This window comes from Carcharhinus amblyrhynchos, chromosome 22 (genome assembly GCF_965287045.1).
Source record: "Carcharhinus amblyrhynchos chromosome 22, sCarAmb.v2.hapA, whole genome shotgun sequence".
Classification (NCBI taxonomy): domain Eukaryota; kingdom Metazoa; phylum Chordata; class Chondrichthyes; order Carcharhiniformes; family Carcharhinidae; genus Carcharhinus; species Carcharhinus amblyrhynchos.
Window position 1 is genome coordinate 16,354,893 of NC_137345.1, and position 23,499 is coordinate 16,378,391.

General features: G+C 41.3%; 1 protein-coding gene across 2 annotated transcripts in view; it reads right to left on the reverse strand.

Annotated features, from left to right (window-relative positions):
* Positions 1–23,499, reverse strand: part of LOC145356954 (sortilin-like) — a 71,814-nt gene that overhangs the window by 45,470 nt on the left and 2,845 nt on the right. For both annotated transcript variants that reach the window (XR_013889223.1, XM_080209969.1), the window contains exons 2-4: positions 13,531–13,590; positions 2,394–2,467; positions 918–1,020 (exon numbers count right to left, since the gene is read on the reverse strand). Coding sequence is in view for 1 of the 2 variants with exons in the window: in XM_080209969.1 (XP_080066095.1) it covers positions 918–1,020; positions 2,394–2,467; positions 13,531–13,590 (237 nt within the window). In the remaining variant the exon portion in view is untranslated. The remainder of the gene's footprint in view (positions 1–917; positions 1,021–2,393; positions 2,468–13,530; positions 13,591–23,499) is intronic.

A 23,499-nucleotide genomic window follows, 5' to 3' on the forward strand; every position in this document is an offset into this window, starting at 1 on the left:
ATTCCTATAACAATTCAGTACCCTGTGCATCCATGGAGCTTGATGACATTATCCACCACCCCCCCTATCAATTTACAAAAGTTAATGAATTACATTTATTTTCTTCCTGGCTGATGCCATCCTCATAGCTGTGAGCACATTTTCCAAAGCAATTGAATTCCTTGGTCAAGAAAAAGCCATGTGAAGCCAACTGACAGCTGGAACACTGCCACATTTGGAGTTAATTGTTGATGCACAAGAGTGTGTTAAAACGGATAAGGACTCTTCTGGATAACAGTATCAACAGATTGAGAGTAGGCTGACTTGGGAATTGTGGGTGCAAGCCAATTTCTATTACTTCATTTCACAGTTTGTTGGAGCTTACAAAATGTTTAACATCTGAATGCCAAGGTAGTGAAATTGCAAAATCTTTTTGGATAGATGTGCTATGAGTTAAGTGTCATCTGGCTTCTATATTTGTCATGTGATCAGCATGTATCACATTCTCCAAATTTATTTCCACACTGTGCAACTGTATTTTTTTAATAAAAATATATTCTTCTTTACCCCTTTCTTAAGCTCTTCCTGTACCAATGGGCAGTAGGATGGGTTGACCTATGGCTGACCTCAAACTACCAAACATTGTTCTGTTGTTGCTAGATACGCGCAAGAACAGACCATGAAGATTCTCTCTCCAATGATCTGTTTCTCCAGGGAACCTGCTACCCACACAAAGTTGACATTTGTAGCTTAACACAGTGTCCAGAACAAATCTATGGTTATCAATTCAGACCTTAACTATGCAATGCAAATCCAACACCAATCCAGTTTGAGAAAAGTCCATTGCTATCTTGCTTTTGAAAAGTCTATCACGACACACTGGAAAATTAAGTGTTGGACATTCTAAGTCAGTCAAGCATACAATATAAAAGGGTTACCTTTCCAGAATTCTCAGGGCCAATAACAATTCCAAATTCAGTACGGATGAAAGTATTGTTGATGAGTTTTGTAATGTCAGTGAAGGTCTTTCCATAATTATTACTGAAAGAAAATCAATTAAAACAATAAAGCATGCAACCTGCTGAATAAATAAAGTCTAAAAATGACACAACAAAAAAAACACTACATTAGTACTTGTAAGATATGTTATTATAACACTGTGACTTAGTGATAGAACATACTTTTGCGAAGATTTGAAGCATGGCAAATTCCCAGTCTTCACCATGCAATTCTTGAGGGGATTATCAAGCAAAAAAAAGCCATCTTTCCATAACAGGAAGAGACACTTAAATTAAATCAGATTAATATAGTTAACTTCTCGTAGCAATTAAAAAGGAACAATTGGAAGGTTTCTGAATAATTAGCCAGAAACCATCACTACACCATTCTCAAGTACGAATAAACTTCACTAGTAATACAAATTTTACGTTGTTACTGAAATCAGGTATGAAATTCAAACAAAGTTCTACTATGCTTATTTGCCACTTATGGTCATGTTTTTCATTATCTCTCTTAGTTTTTAAATTACCCAAAAGATACGAAGAATTCAGACTATTCTGCCTTAATATGCTCCAAGCAAGTCCCAGTGAAATTGTCCATAATTTGGGAATACAACTTTCACATCCATGGTAAAGGTTTATTAGTCACAAATAGGCTTACATTAACAGTGCAATGAAGTTACTGTGAAAATTCCCTAGTCGTCACATTCCGAGGGAGAAATTAGCATGGCCAGTCCACCTAACCAATCTGTCTTTCATACCATGGGAGGGAACCGGAGCACCCAGTGGAAATTCATATAGACCCAGGGAGAACATGCAAACTCCAAACAGTCACCCAAACCACGAAATTGAACCCAGGTCCACTGCACTGTGAGGCAGCAATACCAATTACTGTGCCAGCCCAATACAGAATAAATCTGAACATTCTTACTGGAAGTCCATCTTCCATTGCAAACAAAGCTGAATGAAGGATTTGTAAGTCTACTGTCAGCATGGTTACCATCAGGTCACAACAGCGTACAGGAAGCAAACAATTTTGTAGATTCTACTACAAATCAACCTGTGGTCAGAGATTGCCAAAATGCTAAACTTGAGCAGGTAAAGAATGAGGAATTGCACAGCAGCCAGAGCTCAGTTACAGACAGATGCCACCGCATACTCACAAATGATCAAGACATTTTTAGCACTGTATGGCAGCTTCAACATAACTGCCAAAGACTGATTAACTCTGCTACTGCTTACAATAAAGACAGTAAGTGTGCATCCTGGTTGCAGATCTGTCCATTCAAATTCCTGAACTGGATTACTCATTTGAATAACTAATTTTCTCTTCCAAAATTCAAGCAACAGTCGTAAAAGTTTCTTAACATGGCTCTGTCAAAAATATTATTGATAGCTGAAGATTACATATATTACCTTCTGTACAACCGTGACTGTCCAAAGCTAATTCCCAAAAATGGCAGCTGGAAAGTTGTTAAGGCCAAGAGCACCTGCGAATGAAAACACAACTAAACACAATTAAACTTTGGTCTAATATGTTGATTAGATTTTCCCCCAAATCTAGAATTCTTTACAACAGAAAACTTTCACATTATTGATCTACAAAAATTTCAATCCATCTGATAACTCGCTGAAACTATTCTGTGGTTAAAAAGAGTCATATTTTACAGCATGGAAACAGGCACTTCAGCCCAACTTGTCCATGCCACCCTTTTTTTTTTAAAGCCCCTAAGCTAATCTCAATTGCCTGCATTTGGCCCATATCCCTCTATACCCATCTTATCCATGTAACTACCTAAATGCTTTTTAAAAAACATTGTACTTGCCTCTACTACTATCCCTGAAAGCTTATTCCAGACACTCACCACCCTCTGTGTGGAAAAAATTGCCCCTCTGGACACTTTTGTATGTCTCCCTTCTCACCTTAAACCTATGGTCCTCTAGTTTTAGGCTTTACTACCTTTGGGAAAAGATATTGACTGTTTACCTTGTCTATGCCCCTCATTATTTTATAGGCCTCTATAAGGTCACCCCTCAGTCAGAGAAAAAAGTCCCAGTCTATCCAGCCTCTCCTTATAACCCAAACCATCAAGTCCCAGTAGCATCGTAGTAAATCTTTTCTGCATTCTTTCTAGTTTAATAATATCCTTTCTATAATAGGGTGACCAAAACTGCGCACAGTATTCCAAGTATGGCCTTACCAATGTCTTGTCCAACTTCAACAAGACATCCCAACTCCTGTATTCGGTGTTCTGACCGATGAAACCAAGCATGCTGAACGCCTTCTTCATCACTCTGTCCTCCTGTGACTCCACTTTCAAGGAGCTATGAACATACACCCCTAGATCTCTCTGTTCTGTAACTCTTCCCAATGCCCTACCATTAATTAAGTCCTGCCCTGGTTCAATCTACCAAAATGTATCACCTCGCATTTGTCTAAATTAAACTCCATTTGCCATTTGTCAGCCCACTGGCCCAAGTGATCAAGATCCTGTTGCAATTGGAGGCAACTTTCTTCATTTCCACTATGCCACCAATCTTGGTTCATCCGTAAACTTACTAACCACGCCTCCTATATTCTCATCCAAATCATTAATATAAATGACAAATAACAGTGGACCCAGGCACACCCTCAGGGATCAGAAATGTTAACTCAACAGGATTAGTGCTGTTAAGTCAACAGGATCAGTGACAATTTGTGGCACTGCAAATATGTTGCAAATAGGGTTCCAAATTAAAGCAGAACAAGCGACCAATTACATCAGCATCTCACACATCCACACTGGTTGGTCTATAAATGCACCCCCACCCCCACCCCAAAACACACCGACACACACATATACATATAGACGTTTTGCATGTTGGAGCAGCGTGCATGCTCAGTCACAAGAGCAATCATATTTCTGCCTTCTGCTCAAATGACAGTCATGCATACCAACGCACAAAACTGAAAGCTCCCCAAATTCTAACAAAAATAAATTGTACAACTGAAAAACAGCCTTGAACAAAAGATGCTTGGCTCAAGCCGTTACTTTAACGTAACAAAATAAGTGATCTTTGACGTAAAAAGTTACAACGATGAATTTCTATGAAGTTCCAAGGAGTTTTGGTATGGAAAGCACACGCTGCTAAAAAGGAATACCTTTTCAAATTAACAAGATACAAAACCTCTCCTCAGAACTGCTTAGTAATGAAAGGAAAGGAGGGGAATCTAAACAATCAACAAGTGAACCTTCAATTAGCATTATCTTACAAATCTTCCATTCACTCTTAATGAATGATCCAGAAGATCAGAATAGCAGAGGAAAGGAGCTGTTCACTAACACTTATGGCATGTGGATAGGGGAGATTGCTGTTTCAATCACATTCCAAAGAACAGGTGTTTGCTGTCATTATGACAGAACTTGGCACTTGTGTAACCACACATCAGGTTAGTTACTAAATAGTGGGAGGCAGCCGCTGTGACTTTTTTCTGGCGAGCTAGCTTGGATTACAAAGAATTTAGCGCTCTCTCAAACCTGTTTTTGACTGAAAAAGTTAAACTTGAAGTTACTTGAAGTTTGGCCCATAGGACACACATTTCTTAGAAAACCGATCAGTACTTGCAGTTCAACAGAAAGCGCTGGGAAATTTCAGCAGGTTCGACAGCATCTGTGGAGAGAGAATAAAGCCAACGTTCTGATTCAGAATGGCCCTTGCGTTATCCTGACTTGAAATTTTGGCTAGTCAGGATGACCCAATGTTGGCTCGATGCTGTCAGACCTGCTGAGGTTTTCCAACACTGTTTTTATTTCAGATTTCAACATCTGCTGTATTTTGCTTTTATCTTAGTACTTGAAATTGTTACTGTGACAGGATGTTCAATGTTAAAGTCTGTCATTATTTCGCATAGTAGCTGGTATTTTATAGTGAGTTTCTCTCTCTGGAATTGCATGATTTGGAACAGGATCCACAGAAATTCATAAGAATAGAAACAAAATCAAAACTACCTTTATAATTGTGCCCAATGCACTGTATTTGTATATTTTACTCTTCATTAAAGTGTTTACTTAAATGTCTCAGATCACTCCAAAATGAGTGGGCATGGACTCAATACTTTGGCCAAGAATTACTCAACTGAGCTGAAGGTGAATCATGTGGTCAGAGCATTCACAATGTCCCTAATGATCCAGGAAGCACCAATGCTGCACTCTGTTAAAAGACTCTGAACAAACTTCCAAAATTTAGAATGAAACTTTGGTTCGAAAATGAAATAGGGAAAAAAAAAATGGAGTAATGATTACATACCTGTAGCAATTTGTGTGTGTTCGGTAAACTTGAAATTAACATATTCAAGGTTAGGGGTTTGGAAAGAACACATGCACTGGCACAAATAGAGTGCATTTTCTTCATCTTCCACACCCACACTTGTGTACTTTAGGAGGAGGCCAAATAGCATTCAGTTTGACATTCAATGCTTTCTGATTCATTGCCATTATATAACTACTGATAGCATCTTCATGAGCTATTGTTTATAAAGTGAATTTCACCAAATGATTGCTAATTTGATAATACTGAGTAACAACAAAACACATCAAGGAAAATTGCAAGAATTCCTTATATTAGCTTTGCATGGATCTTCAAAATTTATTTTAATTAATTCATGGGATGGGGGTGTCACTGGCTAGATCAGTATTTATTGCTCATCCCTATTTGCACTGGAAAAGGTGATTCTGAGCTGCCTTCTTGAACTGTGGTAGCCCACATGGCGTGGAAACACCTACAGTGCTGTTAGGGTGGGCATTCCAGGATTTTGACCCTGCAGTTAGTGAAGAAACAGTGATATTGTTCCAAGCCAAGATGATGTGTGGTCTTGGAGGGGAACTTCCCAGTGATGGTGTTCCCATGTATCTACTATCCTGGTCTTTCTTGGTGGTAGTGGTCACGGTTGTGGATGGTAATCAGGAGCTGGAAAAAAACCACATGAATTCGGTACAATGGGTAGTGCAGGATTTCCTTAAAATTTATCTGATAATAATATTCCCCTTACTAAGCACAAACTGTACAAGTACAGTCCCCATACCCAGACACCACTGCTGTAGTCAGACAGAGAGCAACACACAAAACAAGGTTAGCGCTGCTGCCTCACAACAGCAGGTACCCAGCTTCAGTTCCAGCCTTGGGTGACTGTCTAACGAAGTTTGCATATTATCAGTGTGTCTGTATGAGTTTCCTCCCACATTCCAAAGAAGTGCAGGTTAGGTTGATCAGCTGTGCTAAATTGCCCCTTTGTGTCAGGGGGACTATCGAGGTAGATATATGGGTTACAGGCTCGATGGGCCAAATAACCTGCTTTTGCACTGCAGGGTTCCTATGACATGGATTCTATGAAAGGTTGCTCAATATTCCACTGTTGTAAAGCCATGTTTAGAAATATCCACAAACAGGATGAGGAAGAACAAAGAGATGGAATGGGGGAGGTCCATTTTAAGGCTATCACAGAGTGTTCCTGTCTAAGTTCAAAACATTAGGTGAACAATTTGCTCACGAGAGTCAGAGAGGTTAGAACAAAAAGGTAACCAGAGACTAACCTGTGCCAATATACCTGACCAAAACCCCAGTCACCCACTTAGGCAAATGCTACTCTTGCATATGTCAGCAACATACTTTCAGCCTGAACACCAACCTCATGCTACTGTAAACCTAATAAGAAGGGACACTGCAGGTAGGGTTTCCAAATGCCAAACTGTTTTCCCCAAACACTTGCACTTGCCTGTGTGCATGGAAGTTGTAATTATGAATAAGTTAAACTGTAACTTTTTTTGGAAGACCCATTAAATAGCTCAACTCAAAACTACCACGTACCAATGTCAAATGTGTGTCAATAAGTATGGAAATTTGACACTCTAAACAGGGGAGCATCGTGGTAGTAGAAAGGTCTGAAGCAATGTGAAAGCAGTAAGAGGAACACACGACCATATCTTCCTCAGATTAGCAGTGGCGATTGCCACATTTTATTGATAAAGGTTTTTTTTTTAAGTGCCTGTCTCATCAACCTTCCTCCACCTCCACCCCTCCCCAAACAAAATCCAACGGGAGAGAGCCAGGAAATTACAGGCCACAGTTTACACTCGCGTACCTACTTCGTTTCCTCACTATTCAAATAATAACAAACAGAAGAAATTTTTCATGCATATAAAATGGCTCCATTCGCAATGTAAATTCAGATTAAAAATGTAATCAGATTTACACAAGGCTTCTAAAAAGGGAGCAGAGATTTAAATCATGATTCAAATGGTCACAAAGTACTAAACTGTTAAGGTGTCCCTGACCTACCAACTGAAAATATTTTGAGATTTGCAAGTTCAATATTCCTGTTAGGCAATACCCCATTAGGGAGAGAAGTGCACGCTGCTAACTAGCTTTGGCAAATTTCTGTCAACACAATTTTAAAAACTATTAATGTATTCTGCCACAAATTTTTTTCACTCCTGTTCTAAAGATGCTGCCCTATTTGAGGCCTTCCCGTACAAACCAGCTACCCATCAGGCATGGGTTTAGACAGCAAGTGTCTACGGCCTAGTAGTGGAAAGCATTGCAAACAAGCCTGATCCTGTTTTCAGTTAAATGTGCAGAGTCACACATACACACTTAGCAGCAAGAAAGCTCAACCATAAAGCTGGAGGATGAATTCTGACAATTTTTATCTACACTACATAATGAGTTTATCAAGAGTCTTCTGGGAGTTCCAATAACCAGACAGTAGCAATTAAAGGAATCCAAAAATGTAACCTGCTCATTATTGGGACAGCTTCTAGAAATGTCTGTTTACTGGTGATTACAGAAACTCAACTGCAATCACAGTAGTTCTGGCACAATATATTTTCTTAGGAGACAGAACTTCTGTTGTTTTTGCAGGCTGCAGCCTTACTTACCACTTTATTATAAATGCACACAAGTAGGTTACTGACTCCGTTAATCTTGGTGCAATTTTGAACACCTAATTATTGGGTTAAAGTTTGCTTTTTTAAAAAAAGAGACAGCTTGGTGATATAGCTTAGCAAATATACTGTGTAAATAGGAGAACAGAAATATTTTGACACATTCAGATGAAATTCGTCCATCAGATACTTCAAAAGCACTGTTAACTTGTTTTTGTTTTTTTAATTTTTGCATCATTCTTAAAGTTACAAAGTCAATGCCCAGAAGCAGACCATCTTCCTGCTTGCTCCAAAAGCCAAATTCAAATGAATCATATTCATGATCCCCACAAGAGAGACACACAAGAACAAAGTTGACAAGAAAGGGCACCACACCCCCATCTTGGGCTTGATCTTAGCCAAAAGGCTGAGAAGCGCACCCTTGCCAAGCGATCAGACACTCCCTTGCCAGGTACTTCTTTTACTTTATTCATGGGAGGTTAGTTTTGCTGGCTAGACTGGCATTTATTGCCCATCCCTTACTGCCTTGAGCAGGTGCTGGTGAGCTACCTTCCTGAACGCTGTAGTCCATGTGATGTAGGTACATCCACAGTGCTGTTAAGGAGAGAATTCCAGGATTTTGATACAGTAACAGTGAATGAACAGTAATATATTTCCAAGTCATGATGGTGTGCTGCTTGGAGGGCAACCTGCAGGTAGTGATGTTCCTATGCATCTGCTATCCTTGTCATTCCGGTTGGTAGCAGTTGTGGGTTTTGAAGGTGCTGTTTAAGTCTTGGCAAGTTATCACAGTGTATCTTGTAGATGGTACACTGCTGTCGCTGCGCATTAGTGGTAATAGTGAATGATTAAGCACTGGTAATGCCATTGAATGTTGAGGGGCAATGGTTAGATTTTCCTCTTGTTGGAAATGGTCATTGTCTGGCACTTGTATGACGATGATGTTATTTACCAGCCCAAGCCTGGATATTGTCCAGTTCTTGCTGTTTTAGACATGGACTGCTTCAGTATGTGAGAAGTCACAACTGATGCTGAACGTTGCGCAATCAGCAAACATCTTATACAAGTTATAAGTTTTTATTACTTTTTTTCCCCTCTGGGTTTCTATAAAGGGCAAGTATGAGTGTGAGGCCAGTATGCTGTTGCCAATGCAATATGTGGGAGGTCTTGGAGGCTCCTGGTCTCCCAGACATCCATACCTGTGCTCGGTGTGTGGAGCTGCAGTCCCTACGGGACCTGGTAAAAGAACTGGAAATGCAGCTTGAGGACATTCATCTCATTAGAGAGAATGAGGAGATAATTGATAGGAGCTATCGGCAAGTGGTCACACCAGGGCAACGGGAAGAAGGCACGTGGGTAACTATTAGGAAGGGGGAACCTCAGGTGATGGAGAGCACACCGGTGGATGTCCCCCTTCAAAATACGTACTCCTGCCTCAGTACCACTGGGGGGGACAGCTCATCTGGAGGAGGAAGCAGCAGCCAGCTCTCTGGAGCTGAGCCAGTACTTCAAAAAACTAAGAAAGAGAGCAGCAAGGCAGTGCTAATAGGGGACTCCATAGTGAGGGGATCAGACAGGCGTTTTTGCGGACGCAGACAGGAGTCGTGGATGGTGGTTTGTCTCCCTGGAGCTGGGATCCAGGATGTCCCTGGACTCGTCCCAGACATCCTGAAAGGGGAGGGTGAGGAACCGCAGGTTGTGGTTCATATGGGTACTGCTGACATAGGCAGGAAGAGGGAAGCAGCCATGAAAAGGGATTATAGGGAACTGGGTAGGCAGCTGAGAAAGAGGAATGTGAAGGTAGTAATCTCAGGATTGCTGCCTGCGCCGCGGGAGAAGAGAGAGCAGGAATGGAATGAGGTGGAGGGTGAATGCGTGGCTGAGGGACTAGAGCAGGGGGCAGGGATTCCAGTTCCTGCATCATTGGGACCTCTTTAGGGGCAGGTGTAACCTGTACAGTAAAGACGGGTGGCACTTGAATCCCAGGGGGACCAATATCTTGGCGGGAAGACTGGCTAGGGCTACTGGGGCGACTTTAAACTAAAAAGGTTGGGGGGGGGGTGGGGGGGAGAAAAACAGATGAGGAGGTTAGCTCCCGGGTAGGGAAGGACTGTAGACAGTATGAGAGGGAGGTTAGACAGGTGGTGGAGAAGAGAAATGTCCAGACTGAGGGGCTGAGGTGTGTCTATTTTAACGCCAGGAGTGTAGTAAATAAGGTAGATGAGCTTAGGGCATGGATTGCTGCTTGGGAATGTGATGTGGTGGCCATTACAGAGACTTGGATATCTCAGGGACAGGACTGGATACTTCAAGTGCCAGGATTTAGATGCTTCAGGAAGGACAGGGTTGGGGGCAAAAGAGGTGGTGGAGTGGCACTGTTGATCAGGGACAGTGTAATGGCTGCAGAAAAGGAGGATGCCGTGGAGGGACTGTCTACAGAGTCTCTGTGGGTGGAAGTTAGGAACAGCAAAGGGTCAATAACTTTGCTGGGTGTTTTCTATAGGCCGCCCAATAGTGACAGGGAAGTTGAGATGCAGATAGGGAAACAGATCCTAGAGAGATGTAGCAATAACAGAGTTGTCGTGATGGGAGATTTTAATCTCCCAAACATCAACTGGAATATCCCAAGGGTAAGGGGTTTGGATGGGGAGGAGTTTGTTAGGTGTGTTCAGGAGAGTTTCCTGACACAGTACGTGGATAAGCCTACGAGAGGAGAGGCTGTACTTGACCTGGTGCTGGCCAATGAACCAGGGCAGGTGTCGGATCTCTCGATAGGAGAGCATCCTGGGGATGGAGATCACAATTCTATCTCCTTCACGATAGCATTGGAAAGAGATAGGATCAGGCAGGCTAGGAAGGTGTTTGTCTGGAGTAAGGGGAAATATGAAGACATCCAGCAGATAATTGGACAAATAAACTGGAAGGAGGCGTTCTTGGGGAAAAGTACAGAAGGTAGGTGGCGGATATTCAAGGAATGTTTGACTGGAGCTCTGCACAATAACGTTCCAATGAGACAAGGAAGGCGCGGGAACCGTGGTGCACAAAGGTTGTGGTGAACCTAGTCAGGAAGAAAGGAAAGGTGTATAAAAGGTTCAGAGAGCTAGGAGATGGTATGGATCTAGAGGAGTATAAGGCTTGTAGAAAGGAGCTTAAAAAGGAAATTAGGAGAGCCAGAAGGGGTCACGAGAAGGCCTTGGCAGATAAGATTAAGGAGAATGCCAAGGCCTTCTACAAATATGTGAAAAGTAAAAGGATGAGAAGAGAAGGACTAGGACATTTAAAGGTGAAGGGGGAAAGGTCTGTGTGGAACCAGAAGAAATGGCAGAGGTGCTTAATGAGTACTTTGCCTCGGTATTCACGTTGGAAAGTGATCTGGGAGGTTGTACCACAGGTTTGCGGCAGTCTGAAAAGATTGAGTATGTGGATGTTAAGGAAGAGGATGTGTTAGAATTTTTAAACTCTGTCAAGATAGACAAGTCGCCAGGACTGGATAGGATGTACCCCAGGTTACTGTGGGAGGTGAGGGAAGTGATTGCAGAGCCCCTGGCGATGATCTTTGCGTCATCAGTGGAGACGGGAGAGGTTCCAGAGGATTGTGGATGTGGTTCCTATTTTCAAGAAAGGGAACAGGGATAGCCCGGGAAATTACCGACCGGTGAGTCTGACCTCAGTGGTTGGTAAGTTGATGGAGAAGCTTCTGAGGGACAAGATTTATGAGCATTTAGAGAAGTTTAGAATGATCAGAAATAGTCAACATGGTTTTGTCAAGGGCAGATCGTGCCTTACGAGCCTAGTTGAGTTCTTTGAGAATGTGACTGAACGCATTGACGAAGGAAGAGCGGTAGACGTGGTTTACATGGACTTCAGCAAGGCGTTTGATAAGGTCCTCCATGCAAGGTGAGGGGGCATGGGATCCAGGGGGCTTTGGCCTTGTGGATCCAGAACTGGCTTACCTGCAGAAGGCAGAGAGTGGTTGTGGATGGGTCTTTTTCTGCATGGAGGTCGGTCACCAGTGGAGTGCCCCAGGGATCTGTTCTAGGACCCCTGCTGTTTGTCATTTTCATAAATGACCTGGTTAGGAAGTGGAGGGATGGGTTAGTAAGTTCGCCGACGATACAAACGTTGGTGGTGTTGTGGATGGTCTGGAGGGATGTCAGAAGTTGCAGCGGGACATAGATAGGATGCAAGACCGGGTGGGGAAGTGACAGATGGACTTCAACGCAGATAAATGTGTAGTGGTCCATTTTGGCAGGACCAATGGGATGAAGGAATACAATATCAAGGGTAGGAGTCCTAGCTGTGTTGGAGAGCAGAAGGATCTTGGGGTCCGGGTCCATAGGACTCTTAAATCGGCCTCGCAGGTAGAGGATGTGGTCAAGAAGGCGTATGGTGTACTGACCTTCATTAATCGAGGGATTGCGTTTAGGAGTCTGGAGGTAATGCTGCAACTTCATAAGACCCTTGTCAGACCCCACTTGGAGTACTGTGCGCAGTTCTGGTCGCCTCACTATAGGAATGACATGGAAGCTATTGAAAGGGGGCAGAGGAGATTTACAAGGATGTTGCCTGGATTGGGAGGCATGCCTTATGAAGATAGGTTGAGGGAGCTGGGACTCTTCTCCCTGGAGAGACGAAGGTTGAGAGGCGACCTGATAGAGGTTTATAAGATGTTGAGAGGAATAGATAGGGTGGATTCTCAGAGGCTATTTCCCCGGGCTGAAATGGTCGCTACGAGAAGACACAGATTTAAGGTGCAGGGAAGCAAGTACAGAGGAGATGTTAGGGGTAAGTTTTTCACTCAGAGGGTGGTGAGTGAATGGAATCGGCTGCCGTCGGTGGTGGTGGAGGCGAACTCGCTGGGGTCTTTTAAAAGACTTCTGGATGAGTATATGGGATCTAATGGGATTGAGGGTTATAGATAGGTCTATGGCTTAGTAGGTATAGAAGTGATCGGCGCAACTTGTGGGCCGAAGGGCCTGTTTGTGCTGTAGTGTTCTATGTTCTATCTCCACTTTTGACCACATGATAGAAGGATGGTCACTGATAAAGTAGCAGGAGGTAGTTAGGTTGAGGACACTTCCCTGATAAACTCCTGCAGTCCTGGAGTGGAGATGACTGACCACCAACAACTATCTTCTTTTGTGCTGGGTATGGCTCCAACCAGTGGAGAGCTTTCCTTTTGATTCCAGTTTTACAAGGCTCCTTGAAGCCACACTCAGTAAAACACTGCCTTCACACCTAGGGCAGTCACTCTCAGCTTACCTCGGGATATTAGCTCTTCTGTCCGTGTTTGAACCATGCCTGTAATGAGGTCAGGAGTTGCGTGATCATGGCAGAACTCAAACTGAGCATCAGTGAGCACGTTGTTGCTAAGCAAGTGGTGCTTGACTGCACTGCTGACAGAGTAGACTGATGATTGGGTAATTAGCCAGGCTGTATTTGTCACATGCAACAATCAAGATAATCAGTATTCAGCACAAGGATGGCCTGGCATCTGACAACAGTGCCCTTACATAACAAACTGAAATAATTTTTACGACAGTAGCAATATTAACTTAAATGAAGTATAACTGCAAGAATTTAAAACTATCAAATACAACCATAAGGATAATAAAAAAGTTCACAATACTTACACCAGTTCCATCTCCAACCCATGCCAATGTTACAGATCCACTCAGATCCACAAATTCATACTGGGGGGGGAAGAAAAAAGTATATTTAAATACTTTCTATTTTAAGAACATATACAATTACAAAGCAGTACCAGTTCAAAATCTGATTGACAATGGTAGTCCGGTAGAAGGCTTGGGGGATCTTATTTTGGCAATAATTTTTAAACTATACGATATTTTTTGCATTTAGTGTACTAATGCACTAGCTTGCACAATTGTGTTTCACACCAACATCATGTTTTCAAGTGATGTTGCACTCCAGAGTCATCTTCTGGTCCAAACAAACACTCCTCCACCATCACTGACACCAAGGCTACAGTTTCGCTATTAAAATAATAAATTGATTCATAGAAAATTCTCTATAGTTCATTAGCACAGCTGGTCCTTTCTCATTATCTTACAATTCTGGTAAAAGGTATGGTGTAGAGGACTGTTCAGTCAGTGAGTGAAATCATCATGAAAAAAATTAGCCTATCAACATCCAAAACTTATTTCATTCAATGCATGAGACACATTAATAAATGATTTCTTGCAACATGTGCCAGAAACTACTGGGAGAGCTCTCAACCAATCTTGTTAAGGGGATGGGGGAGAAATTGTAATACCCTGATCCAAACCACTGCCACCAACCCCCCCACCCAAGCCCATAGACCCTATCTGCCCCACAGTCACCAGACTACCACTTGAACCACAACTATTCCTTTGATGCAAGTCCCAAACACCTCCCATCATCAGGGATTTCAGCATTATTTTCAAAACCAGGTAAGTGCACATTAAAGCCTTTTAAATTCTGTGGGCCATCACTTTCCAACACGAATAAGAGGTTATGGCCCAATGTGCACTATGTTAAAATTGATGAGCTTAACTTGAATAGGGCAAGATGACTACAAAGGAAATTTTCCCTTCCAGAACTATGACAGGGCTATCCTTATCATCATGTTCCCCCCCTCAATGGATCATTCTCCATTTTCACCACCTCCAGCCTGATGCCATCAAGAACACCTTCCCCTCCTTTTTCCACCATTCAGAAAGGACTGAACCCTCATCAACACCCTGGTGCACTCCTGAATTACCCTCAACACCTATCTCCTTCCAATGCTGACACAGGAGATGGAAGAACTGTGCTCTTACCATCAACAATGTTCACTGGAAGGGCTTAGATTTTGCTGGAGTAATGTTGAAACGGTCAGTGTTCTCAGTTATTACTTCTCTGAAACTGATAGTAACTTCTGGATTCCACACAAAGATGGTTACACAGAAGTCAAGTTGTTGCTGCCAGTGATTCAACACTGTCACAATGTTGGAGGGGGAAAAAAAACAAAATTACATGTGGAAATGTTGGACTTTAAGAGCTGATTTTTATTAAATGGACAGAAAGCTCAAAAGGTGGCTGAGAATGGACATTCAGCTGCTGGGTGATCCTCTGAGGGACAATGGAACTCCTCTCTGTTTGGATACAAAGTAGTTCTAAAAACATTCAAAAACTGATTACCATCTCCGATAAAGATAAAGGTACATAATGGCCAACTCAAGGTATCAAAAGATACCCAGACAGAATTGTGGATTTGTCATCCACTTGGGGGAAAAAAACCATGGGTTAAAAGCCAGCTGAAAAGACTGCCCACAGTGTCCGTCTGAGTGTGCTCTGTGAGGAAAAGCAGCTGGAAGATTTTTTCACAGTGAGGTGTGTGACACAGTAACACACAACACACAGTGCCCCTTCTAAATAGCCATTTTTGCAAGCATATCTGAAATATCTGAGCTGTGAAACTCAGCAAAAGGATCGCAGCTAAAAAAGAACTGGGGAATTTCTCCACCACAACAGAACACCAAAGTCAAAGAATCAACTATTCTCCCACAGTAGTCAACTCTACTGGAACCAAATTGTTGCGGCTCTCACTTTTTCATCTATGCCTCACAAGTCAAAACCTGTTTCATATACCTTTTTATTAAATTCATATACTACTGGACTTAATTCTTATCTGTATGAAAATATACACATTTGTTTTACCATTTTTCTCCTTACCTTTTCAGTAGTTGATGAACTTACTCTAACTCAAGAAAGTTTGGTTAAATGACTTCTTTTTAAGCAGAACTATTGGGTTTGGGAAAGGTACCAAGGGGAAATGGAGTCTTACTAAATTAATACTTACTACTACCAACACGGAGTTGAATAAAGTTGGAGCGAGTTTATCCTCCCTCATATGAGTTTGTAACAATTTGGGAGGAGCCCAAGCAGACAGTGGCAAATCCAAGAAGTCTTATCTGAATCAAGATCTTTTTGGAAACCTCACCTGACAGGTGGTCAGTACAACAATTATCCATAGAGTGCACTGATGCAAACACTACTGCCCTCCTCCCTGTCATTTTACTTCCTCGTTTCTTGTCCATGAGAATAATTCAGTGGAAATAGTTGAAAATCCTGATTAACAACATCACTTTCCTTGATACCTACAGAGCCCCCTGATTTAGCATCAAGAAAGGGGAAATCCCAGAGATCAGATCTTTGTGGACAATTTCATTACCCATCAGGGGTGAGTGCCATCACCTCTGCTGACTGAAATCTGGGCCAGTGGTTATGGTATTTTTCTTCACAAAGCTTTAAATCACACAACAAAAACAGGAAAGCATAAATTGGGATTGAGTACAAGCTACCCTCAAACTTGTTAAAGATATAAAACATGTTTGACAAACGAGAATTTTTGCTGTTTTCAAGAAGGCCATGACCAACTGAAGAACGATACTAAAAACAGAAAAAATTCCTGGAAATACTCAGCTGTTCAGGAAGCATATGTGGGGTGTGTGTGTGTGTGAGAGACAGAGGGAGAGGAAGTGTGTGGTGAGAGAGAGAGTTAATTCTTCAGGTCAATGTACGGTCACGGACCCAAAATGTTAACTTTATTTCTTGCTGCACAGATGTTGCCAGGCTCATTATTTCCATGACTTTCAGCTTTTATTTCAAACTTTTAGCACTTACTGTTTCTGGATAAAAGAAATGTGCAATCTGTGAACTTTCAGGTAGTATTTTATGAATCTCACAGTACATTACAATGCAAACAGTAGAGAAATTTAGTTCAAGTTTATTTGTAAGTCACAAATAAGGATTACATTAATACTGCAATGAAGTTACTGTGAAATTCCTAGTCACCACATTCCAGCATCTGTTTGGGTCAATGCACCTAACCAGCAAATCTTTCAGGAGCTTATATTAGAAGCTTGAACAAAAGGTTGATTGGCAAGCTGAGATAAAGAATTAGGAGTTAGATAGAATTGCTCAACTTGGAAACAAGATGCAGCAAGGATTACTACTGAGTCCAACTCTGCTCTTGAAGCAGACATCCACACTCAATTTGACTTCATGTATAAGCAGCCTAGAACAGAAAAGTAAGTTTTGACGAGGTGGCAGAAAAAAAACTTAACACAAAGAAGAGTGAATCAACACACGTTGGAAAGAAAAACAAGGAAAGGAATTGGGTGATTCTGTAGATAAGCAGGGACTAAGGCGTTGATCAAAATTGTTGTAAAGTTCTTATGCAGGTCAATAAAGTCAAGAGCAAAGGCAAATCAAATTTGGTTTTTCCATTAACAGTGCACAATCTAAAAATTAAAGAGGAAATACTATATTTGTATAATATAAAGATTAGACCACAGTACTGTGCCCAGTTTTGGACACCTAATTACAGATAGTGAATGGGAAGTGAAGTATAAATCCAGCTTCACTGTACTTAACCACACTTAGCTTTGAGACACAAATGACTCACCATTCACTCTACCAACAGCAGCCCCAAGTTAAGCAACAGCAGCATCAAGGCAAAATGAACTGGACAGTGGCTGGAGGAGGGTTTTATTCTCTCATTACCTTCAACTAGCTTTCTCATACTGAGCAACAAGATGTTTAGTTATGGCAATTTACTTTCCAAATAAGTCTTGCACAAGCCTCTCCCAGCCATAAAGCTATTAAGATATTCAGCTGCCTGTTTAAACCACAGTACAGATATCCTCAGAAAAGCATGGATTAAAGAAATAGTAAAAAGTCTCACAACACCAGGTTAAAGTCCAACAGGTTTGTTTGGTAGCACAAGCCACTAGCTTTCGGAGCACTGCCCCTTCATTGGGTGAGTGGGAGTTCTGTTCATGAACAGGGCATAAAAAGACACAAACTCAATTTACAAAATAATGTACACATCTCTTTAACCTGTGCTTAACCCTCTCTCCACTCTCATTGTCTGTATCTTTAAGACTTGATCATCTGTAAAGACTCGCATTCCAACCATTATTTTGGACTTTAACCTGATGTTGTGAGACTTCTTACTGTATTTACCCCAGTCCAACACTAGCATCTCCACATCATAAAATAAAAAGGGAATTGGAAAGAAAAATCAGTTTTATTAGAGCATTGGTGCAGGTATAAAGCCATTGAATGTCTCGATCTCCCCATTTGGGTGTTATTGCTGCGGCAAAGTGCTTTTCCTGGGGAATTTTGGAGTAAGTTTACAACTGCACAAGCATAAAATATATACAATTCCAACCCAATATTGCTACATAGAGTGGTCAGGGATGATTCCAAGTATGTTGCTTCTTCTGGGATGCACTGCCCCAAAAGGTGGATCATATATTCAAAAGGAAACATTTGCAGGGCTACAGAGAAAGTGCAAAGATGTGAGACTAATTGGTCAGCTGTTTCAAAGAGCTGGCATTACTACTATGTATTAAATGACTTCTGTCTTTTACGATTCTATGTGGAGGCAGATTTTCAACTTTCTGCCCAGCATATAAAACTGGCATTACAGATTGGCAGTCCAAAATTCAAATCTGCCAATTTCAACGAAAATTAAAATGGAGTGGTCTTATAGCTGACCGGCAATCAGCTATTAAAAAAGCCCTTTTCAGGAAGAGAGTTCCAGAGACACTCAACTTTCAGAAAAAAGATTTTGCTTCATCAAAGCTTTAAATGGGCAGCCCCTTGCTTGAAAAGGGTGGGCCTTATTTCTAAATTTACTCACCAGGGAAAACATCCACTCCACATCCATCCTGTCAAGACCCCTCAGGATCTTATATATGTTTCAATCAAGTAACCTCTCACTCTTCTGAACTCCAGCCTGTCCAACCTTTCTCAAAAGATAACCTGCCCATTTTGAACTGCTTCTAACACATAGATGATCTGGAGGAGGGAACCGAGTGCAGGGTGTCGAAATTTGCTGATGACACCAAGATTGGGGGAAAGGCAAATTGTGCGGAGGGTGTGGAGAGTCTGCAGAAGGATCTAGATAGGCTGGGCGAATGGGCCAGGAAATGGCAAATGGAATTTAATGTTGGCAAGTGTGAGGTGGTCCACTTTGGTAGGAAGAATGGTAGGAAGGACTATTACTTACGTGGCGAAAAACTGCAGCAGGCGACAGTGCAGAGGGACCTCGGGGTCCTTGTGCATGAGTCGCAAAAACCCAGCTTGCAGGTGCAGCAGGTGGTCAGGAAGGCGAATGGGATGCTGGCCTTCATAGCGAGGGGGATTGAATATAAAAGTAGGGAGGTCTTGCTGCAGCTGTATAGGGCATTGGTGAGGCCGCAGCTGGAGTACTGTGTGCAGTTTTGGGCGCCGCACCTGCGCAAGGATATTTTAGCCCTGGAGGGAGTGCAGAGGAGGTTTACTAGGCTGATACCGGAGTTGAGGGGATTGAGCTATGAGGAGAGGCTGAATAAACTGGGCTTGTACTCGTTAGAGTTTAGAAGAATGAGGGGAGATCTCATTGAGACGTATAAGATGATGAATGGGATGGATAGGATAGAGGTGGAGAGACTCTTCCCGCTCAAAAAAGACAGTAGGACTAGGGGGCACAGCCTCAAGATAAAGGGGAGGCGGTTTAGAACGGAGTCGAGGAGGAACTTCTTCACTCAAAGGGTGGTGAATCTCTGGAATTCTCTGCCCGTTGAAGTGGTGGAGGCTGCCTCGCTAAATATTTTTAAGAAGCGGGTTGATGGGTTCTTGATAAGAGAGGGGATTAAGGGTTATGGGGAGAGGGCGGGAAAGTGGAACTGAGCCACGACAGATCAGCCATGATCTTATTGAATGGCGGGGCAGGCTCGAAGGGCTAGATGGCCTACTCCTGCTCCTATTTCTTATGTTCTTATGTTCTTACATTTACAGTGTTTCTTAAATAAGGGGACCAATAAAGTACATGGTACTCCAGATATGGTTTCACTGCAATTCTGTATAATTGAAGCACAACCTCCTTAATTTTGTATTCAATTCCTTTAAAATACATGATAACCTATTTGCTTTCCTAATTACTTGCTGTGCCTGCATATTAGTCTTTTGTGATTCATGCACAAAGACATCCAGATACCTCTGCATCCTCTCACCATTTTATAATGTGCCTCTCCTTTATTCCTCCTGACAAAATGGACAATTTCACATTTTCCTACATTGTACTCTATTTGCCAGATCTTTGCCCACTCACTTAACCCAACTAGATATTTTTGTAGTCTCCTTCTGTCCTCTTCACAACTTATTTCCTACGCATATTTGCGTTCTCAGCCAGGAATCGAACCCAGGTCCCTGGCCCTGTGAAGCAGCAGTGCTAACCACTGTGCTATTGTGCCACCTTACGTTTCACTCCAGGTGCAGACACACTAGGAAGCTATTATCAAAAACTTTTATTTAACAATAAAGCTTAACCATAATAAATGAATTAGAGGGATTAGCGGGTAAAATATGTAGGGATATGGGGATAGGGCCTGGGTGGGATTGTGGTCAGTGCAGACTTGATGAGCCAAATGGCCTCTTTCTGCACTGTACGATTTCTATGATTCTACAATTCTATGAGTTAGTTTAGTTTGTTTAGAGTATAAGTTGCTGAGTATAAGTAGGTGTGTTTATTGTGCTTTTAATATTACTAACATAACTAATTAAAATGGAATGTAGTTAATAGCATTCATATTTTATGATTCAATAAAATACTTTTGCTTCAGACAGTGAAACTTGTGGCTTCATTTTTTAGTAACTACCTGGGCTTTTGGATTTCCAAAGAAAAAATAGTTACCAGTCTCTACCAAGATCATGACACTCCAGGTGTGGTCTAAGCAGAGCTGTAAATGACTGTAGTGTAACCTCCACCTCTTTGTATTCTCACAAGAATTACATGGATGCACTTATAATATCTGTTGTCCAGATGTTCTCATTGTCACATCAAGGTCAAATTGGCAAACCATCAAGTGCACATTGTAATTTCCTTGTGCGCCCTTAACATTTTTAGTCGTAGTATATGAAGAGGAAATTTTGCAAGGCTGTGGAGAAACCATACAAGACAGTACATAGTCTTCTAATACGTGGGCAGGGCACGATGGGCTGAATGGCCTCCACCCACATTGCGCAATCTTAAGAGTTCACCACTTCAGTGGTAGCACTTTATTAACATAACCAGCAACCAATTTCAAAGGCACATGGCCCTATAAAGAGATTTGATCAAAATGTCTTGTATAAAACATACTTTAGTTGATAAGAGAGATCAACTTGCAGACAAGTGAATTTAATCTGTTTAACAGGTGAATTGGAGCAGGTGCTCTTCAGCAGTTACAATTAACCGCAAAAATGCAACAAAAAGCAAAATACTGGAAATGATGGAAACATGAAATAAAATCATTATCTCTACTCTCCACAGATGCTGGATAATTAGTGCTCTCAGAATTTTCTTTTGTTTCAATTCAACTGGAACTATTTTGCATAAGCCATCACAACTGAGGAAGAGAGCAAATTATAACCTGAAAACAGGGACAAGGACAATCAGGTATAACAATAATAATTTTCATTTAAGCAACTGTCAATCTCTTTTTATAAAGACCTTTGTTCCTCAATACATGTCTATGCTATACATCAAAAAAATCAATAATCTAGCAGCCTTAAGCTGGCACTATTTCACAGTGGCCTGATGCATGAAGACAATAGGCTGACGTACTGAAGTAAAACTGCTGAACAGGTAAATTTAACGTACAATGAAATAATAGGACAAAGCGTAACTGCAATACCACACACTAATTTATTAACTATGTTTAGAAGTATCAAGATCAAGTTGAGGTCACTACTGCACCTCAAAGTCAGAATTTCCACTAGGGCCTGAAACACATAATCTGGATTGACATTCATATGCATTTGAGGAAGTATCTTTCCATTCAGATACTAAGCCAAGGCTTTGACTGAAATATCAGAACAGCACAGCAATATTTGAGAGAAAACATGGAATTTTCCTTGCGTCCAAACCAACATTCTTCCTTCAGCCTTCGCTGAAAAATCGGTCAATCTGACCAGTCACTCCGTATTTTTTTTTAAATATAGAAGACTTATTTCAAAAATAGTTAATTGGCAATTAAGCTTACTTGTCATTTATGAAACGATTGCTGCTCTTGCCATTCAGTTGTTCAACTTACACAGTCAACTTCCTGTATAGGCTATTCTCAACAGCTTCCAGGTGACTACCCTCCAATATTAATACAAACAATAAGAAGTCTCACAACACCAGGTTGAAGTCCAACAGGTTTATTTGAAATCTTGAGCTTCTGGAGCACTGCTCCTTCATCAGGGAGAGACTTCTTACTATGCCCACCACTGGCCAAAGCCAGCATCTCCACATCATGAATACAAATAATAATAAAGAATCTTCAATGGCACATAGCTTTTCTACAGTATAAATGCCAACAGTGCTGCAAAAGATGAATTTAGAAACTACTACATATTTTAATCACCAGAGAACAAAAGCTGCAACTTCAGACTATTCAGTTCAACAATATTTTGCTGATTGCAGTACTGTACTACTGTTTTTGCATAAACTCTGGGGAAAAGTTCACTTAAGTTTTAGTGTGATAGTAAAGCTATTAAAATATTTTAAGATTTGACATTAAAGAAGTGTTTTGTAAAAGAAAACCATGAGGTTTAAGTACTGAAAAATAGCAAACGAGTGGAACAAGACCCCGCCCCCCCCAGTGAATCAAGCAGCTAAAAGTTGACAACAGACTGCTTGCTGAAGTGGTGTATAACAGAAGAGCATGGAACTGTTTCAATATAGCAGGACATCCATTATCTGCATTCAAATGCTGTATAGGAGACACATACAGAGGTACACAATGTTACTCTTAGTTTAAACTGAGCCCAGCTAAAGCTGTGTTACAGTCATTATACTATATTCGGTCAAATGCAGCAAATGTTATTTTGTTGCGTTATTGAAAATCAAGTTTATTCCGCCCATGGCGATTTATACACTGACCTACGTCAGGCTACATTACTGCAATGATCAATGCTGAATATATTATGCTCGCTGTACATGTGTTACGCTATCTATTTCTTAAAATCATGATGGTGGGAATCGATGGCAAGTGCATTCAAGCAATACTGGACTTAATTTGTGCTGCCAAACAAACAATAGCTGTATATTTAGGATTGAGTTATTCCATGTAGGATAAGTTGAGCATCACAATAAAAACTGGGACATCACTTAAATCTTGACCCATTCCTCTTGCACGTTGAAAATTACTCAAGCTCATAGCTTAACAAATGTTCCAATATCATTTATAAGCTCAATTAAAGGCACTAATAGAATTGTCATTAAATTCAAGTACCACTGATGTATTGAGAGCTAATTTTAAAACAAACTCAAAACAACTCATACTGTGCATTTATGCAAAATGTGCATATTTATGCAAAATGTGTTACTACTGCACACTGGATTATAATTTTAAATGACTCAGAATCTCTACAGTACAGAAGGAAGTCATTTGGCCCATCAAGCCTATGATACCACTTACGCCCGATCCCCGTAACCCCATGTATTTACCCTGTTAATCCCCCGAAACTAGGATCAATTTAGCATGGCCAATCAACCTAACCACATGTCTTTTGGACTGCAGGAGGAAACCAGAGCACCCAGAGGAAAGTCACTCAGACAC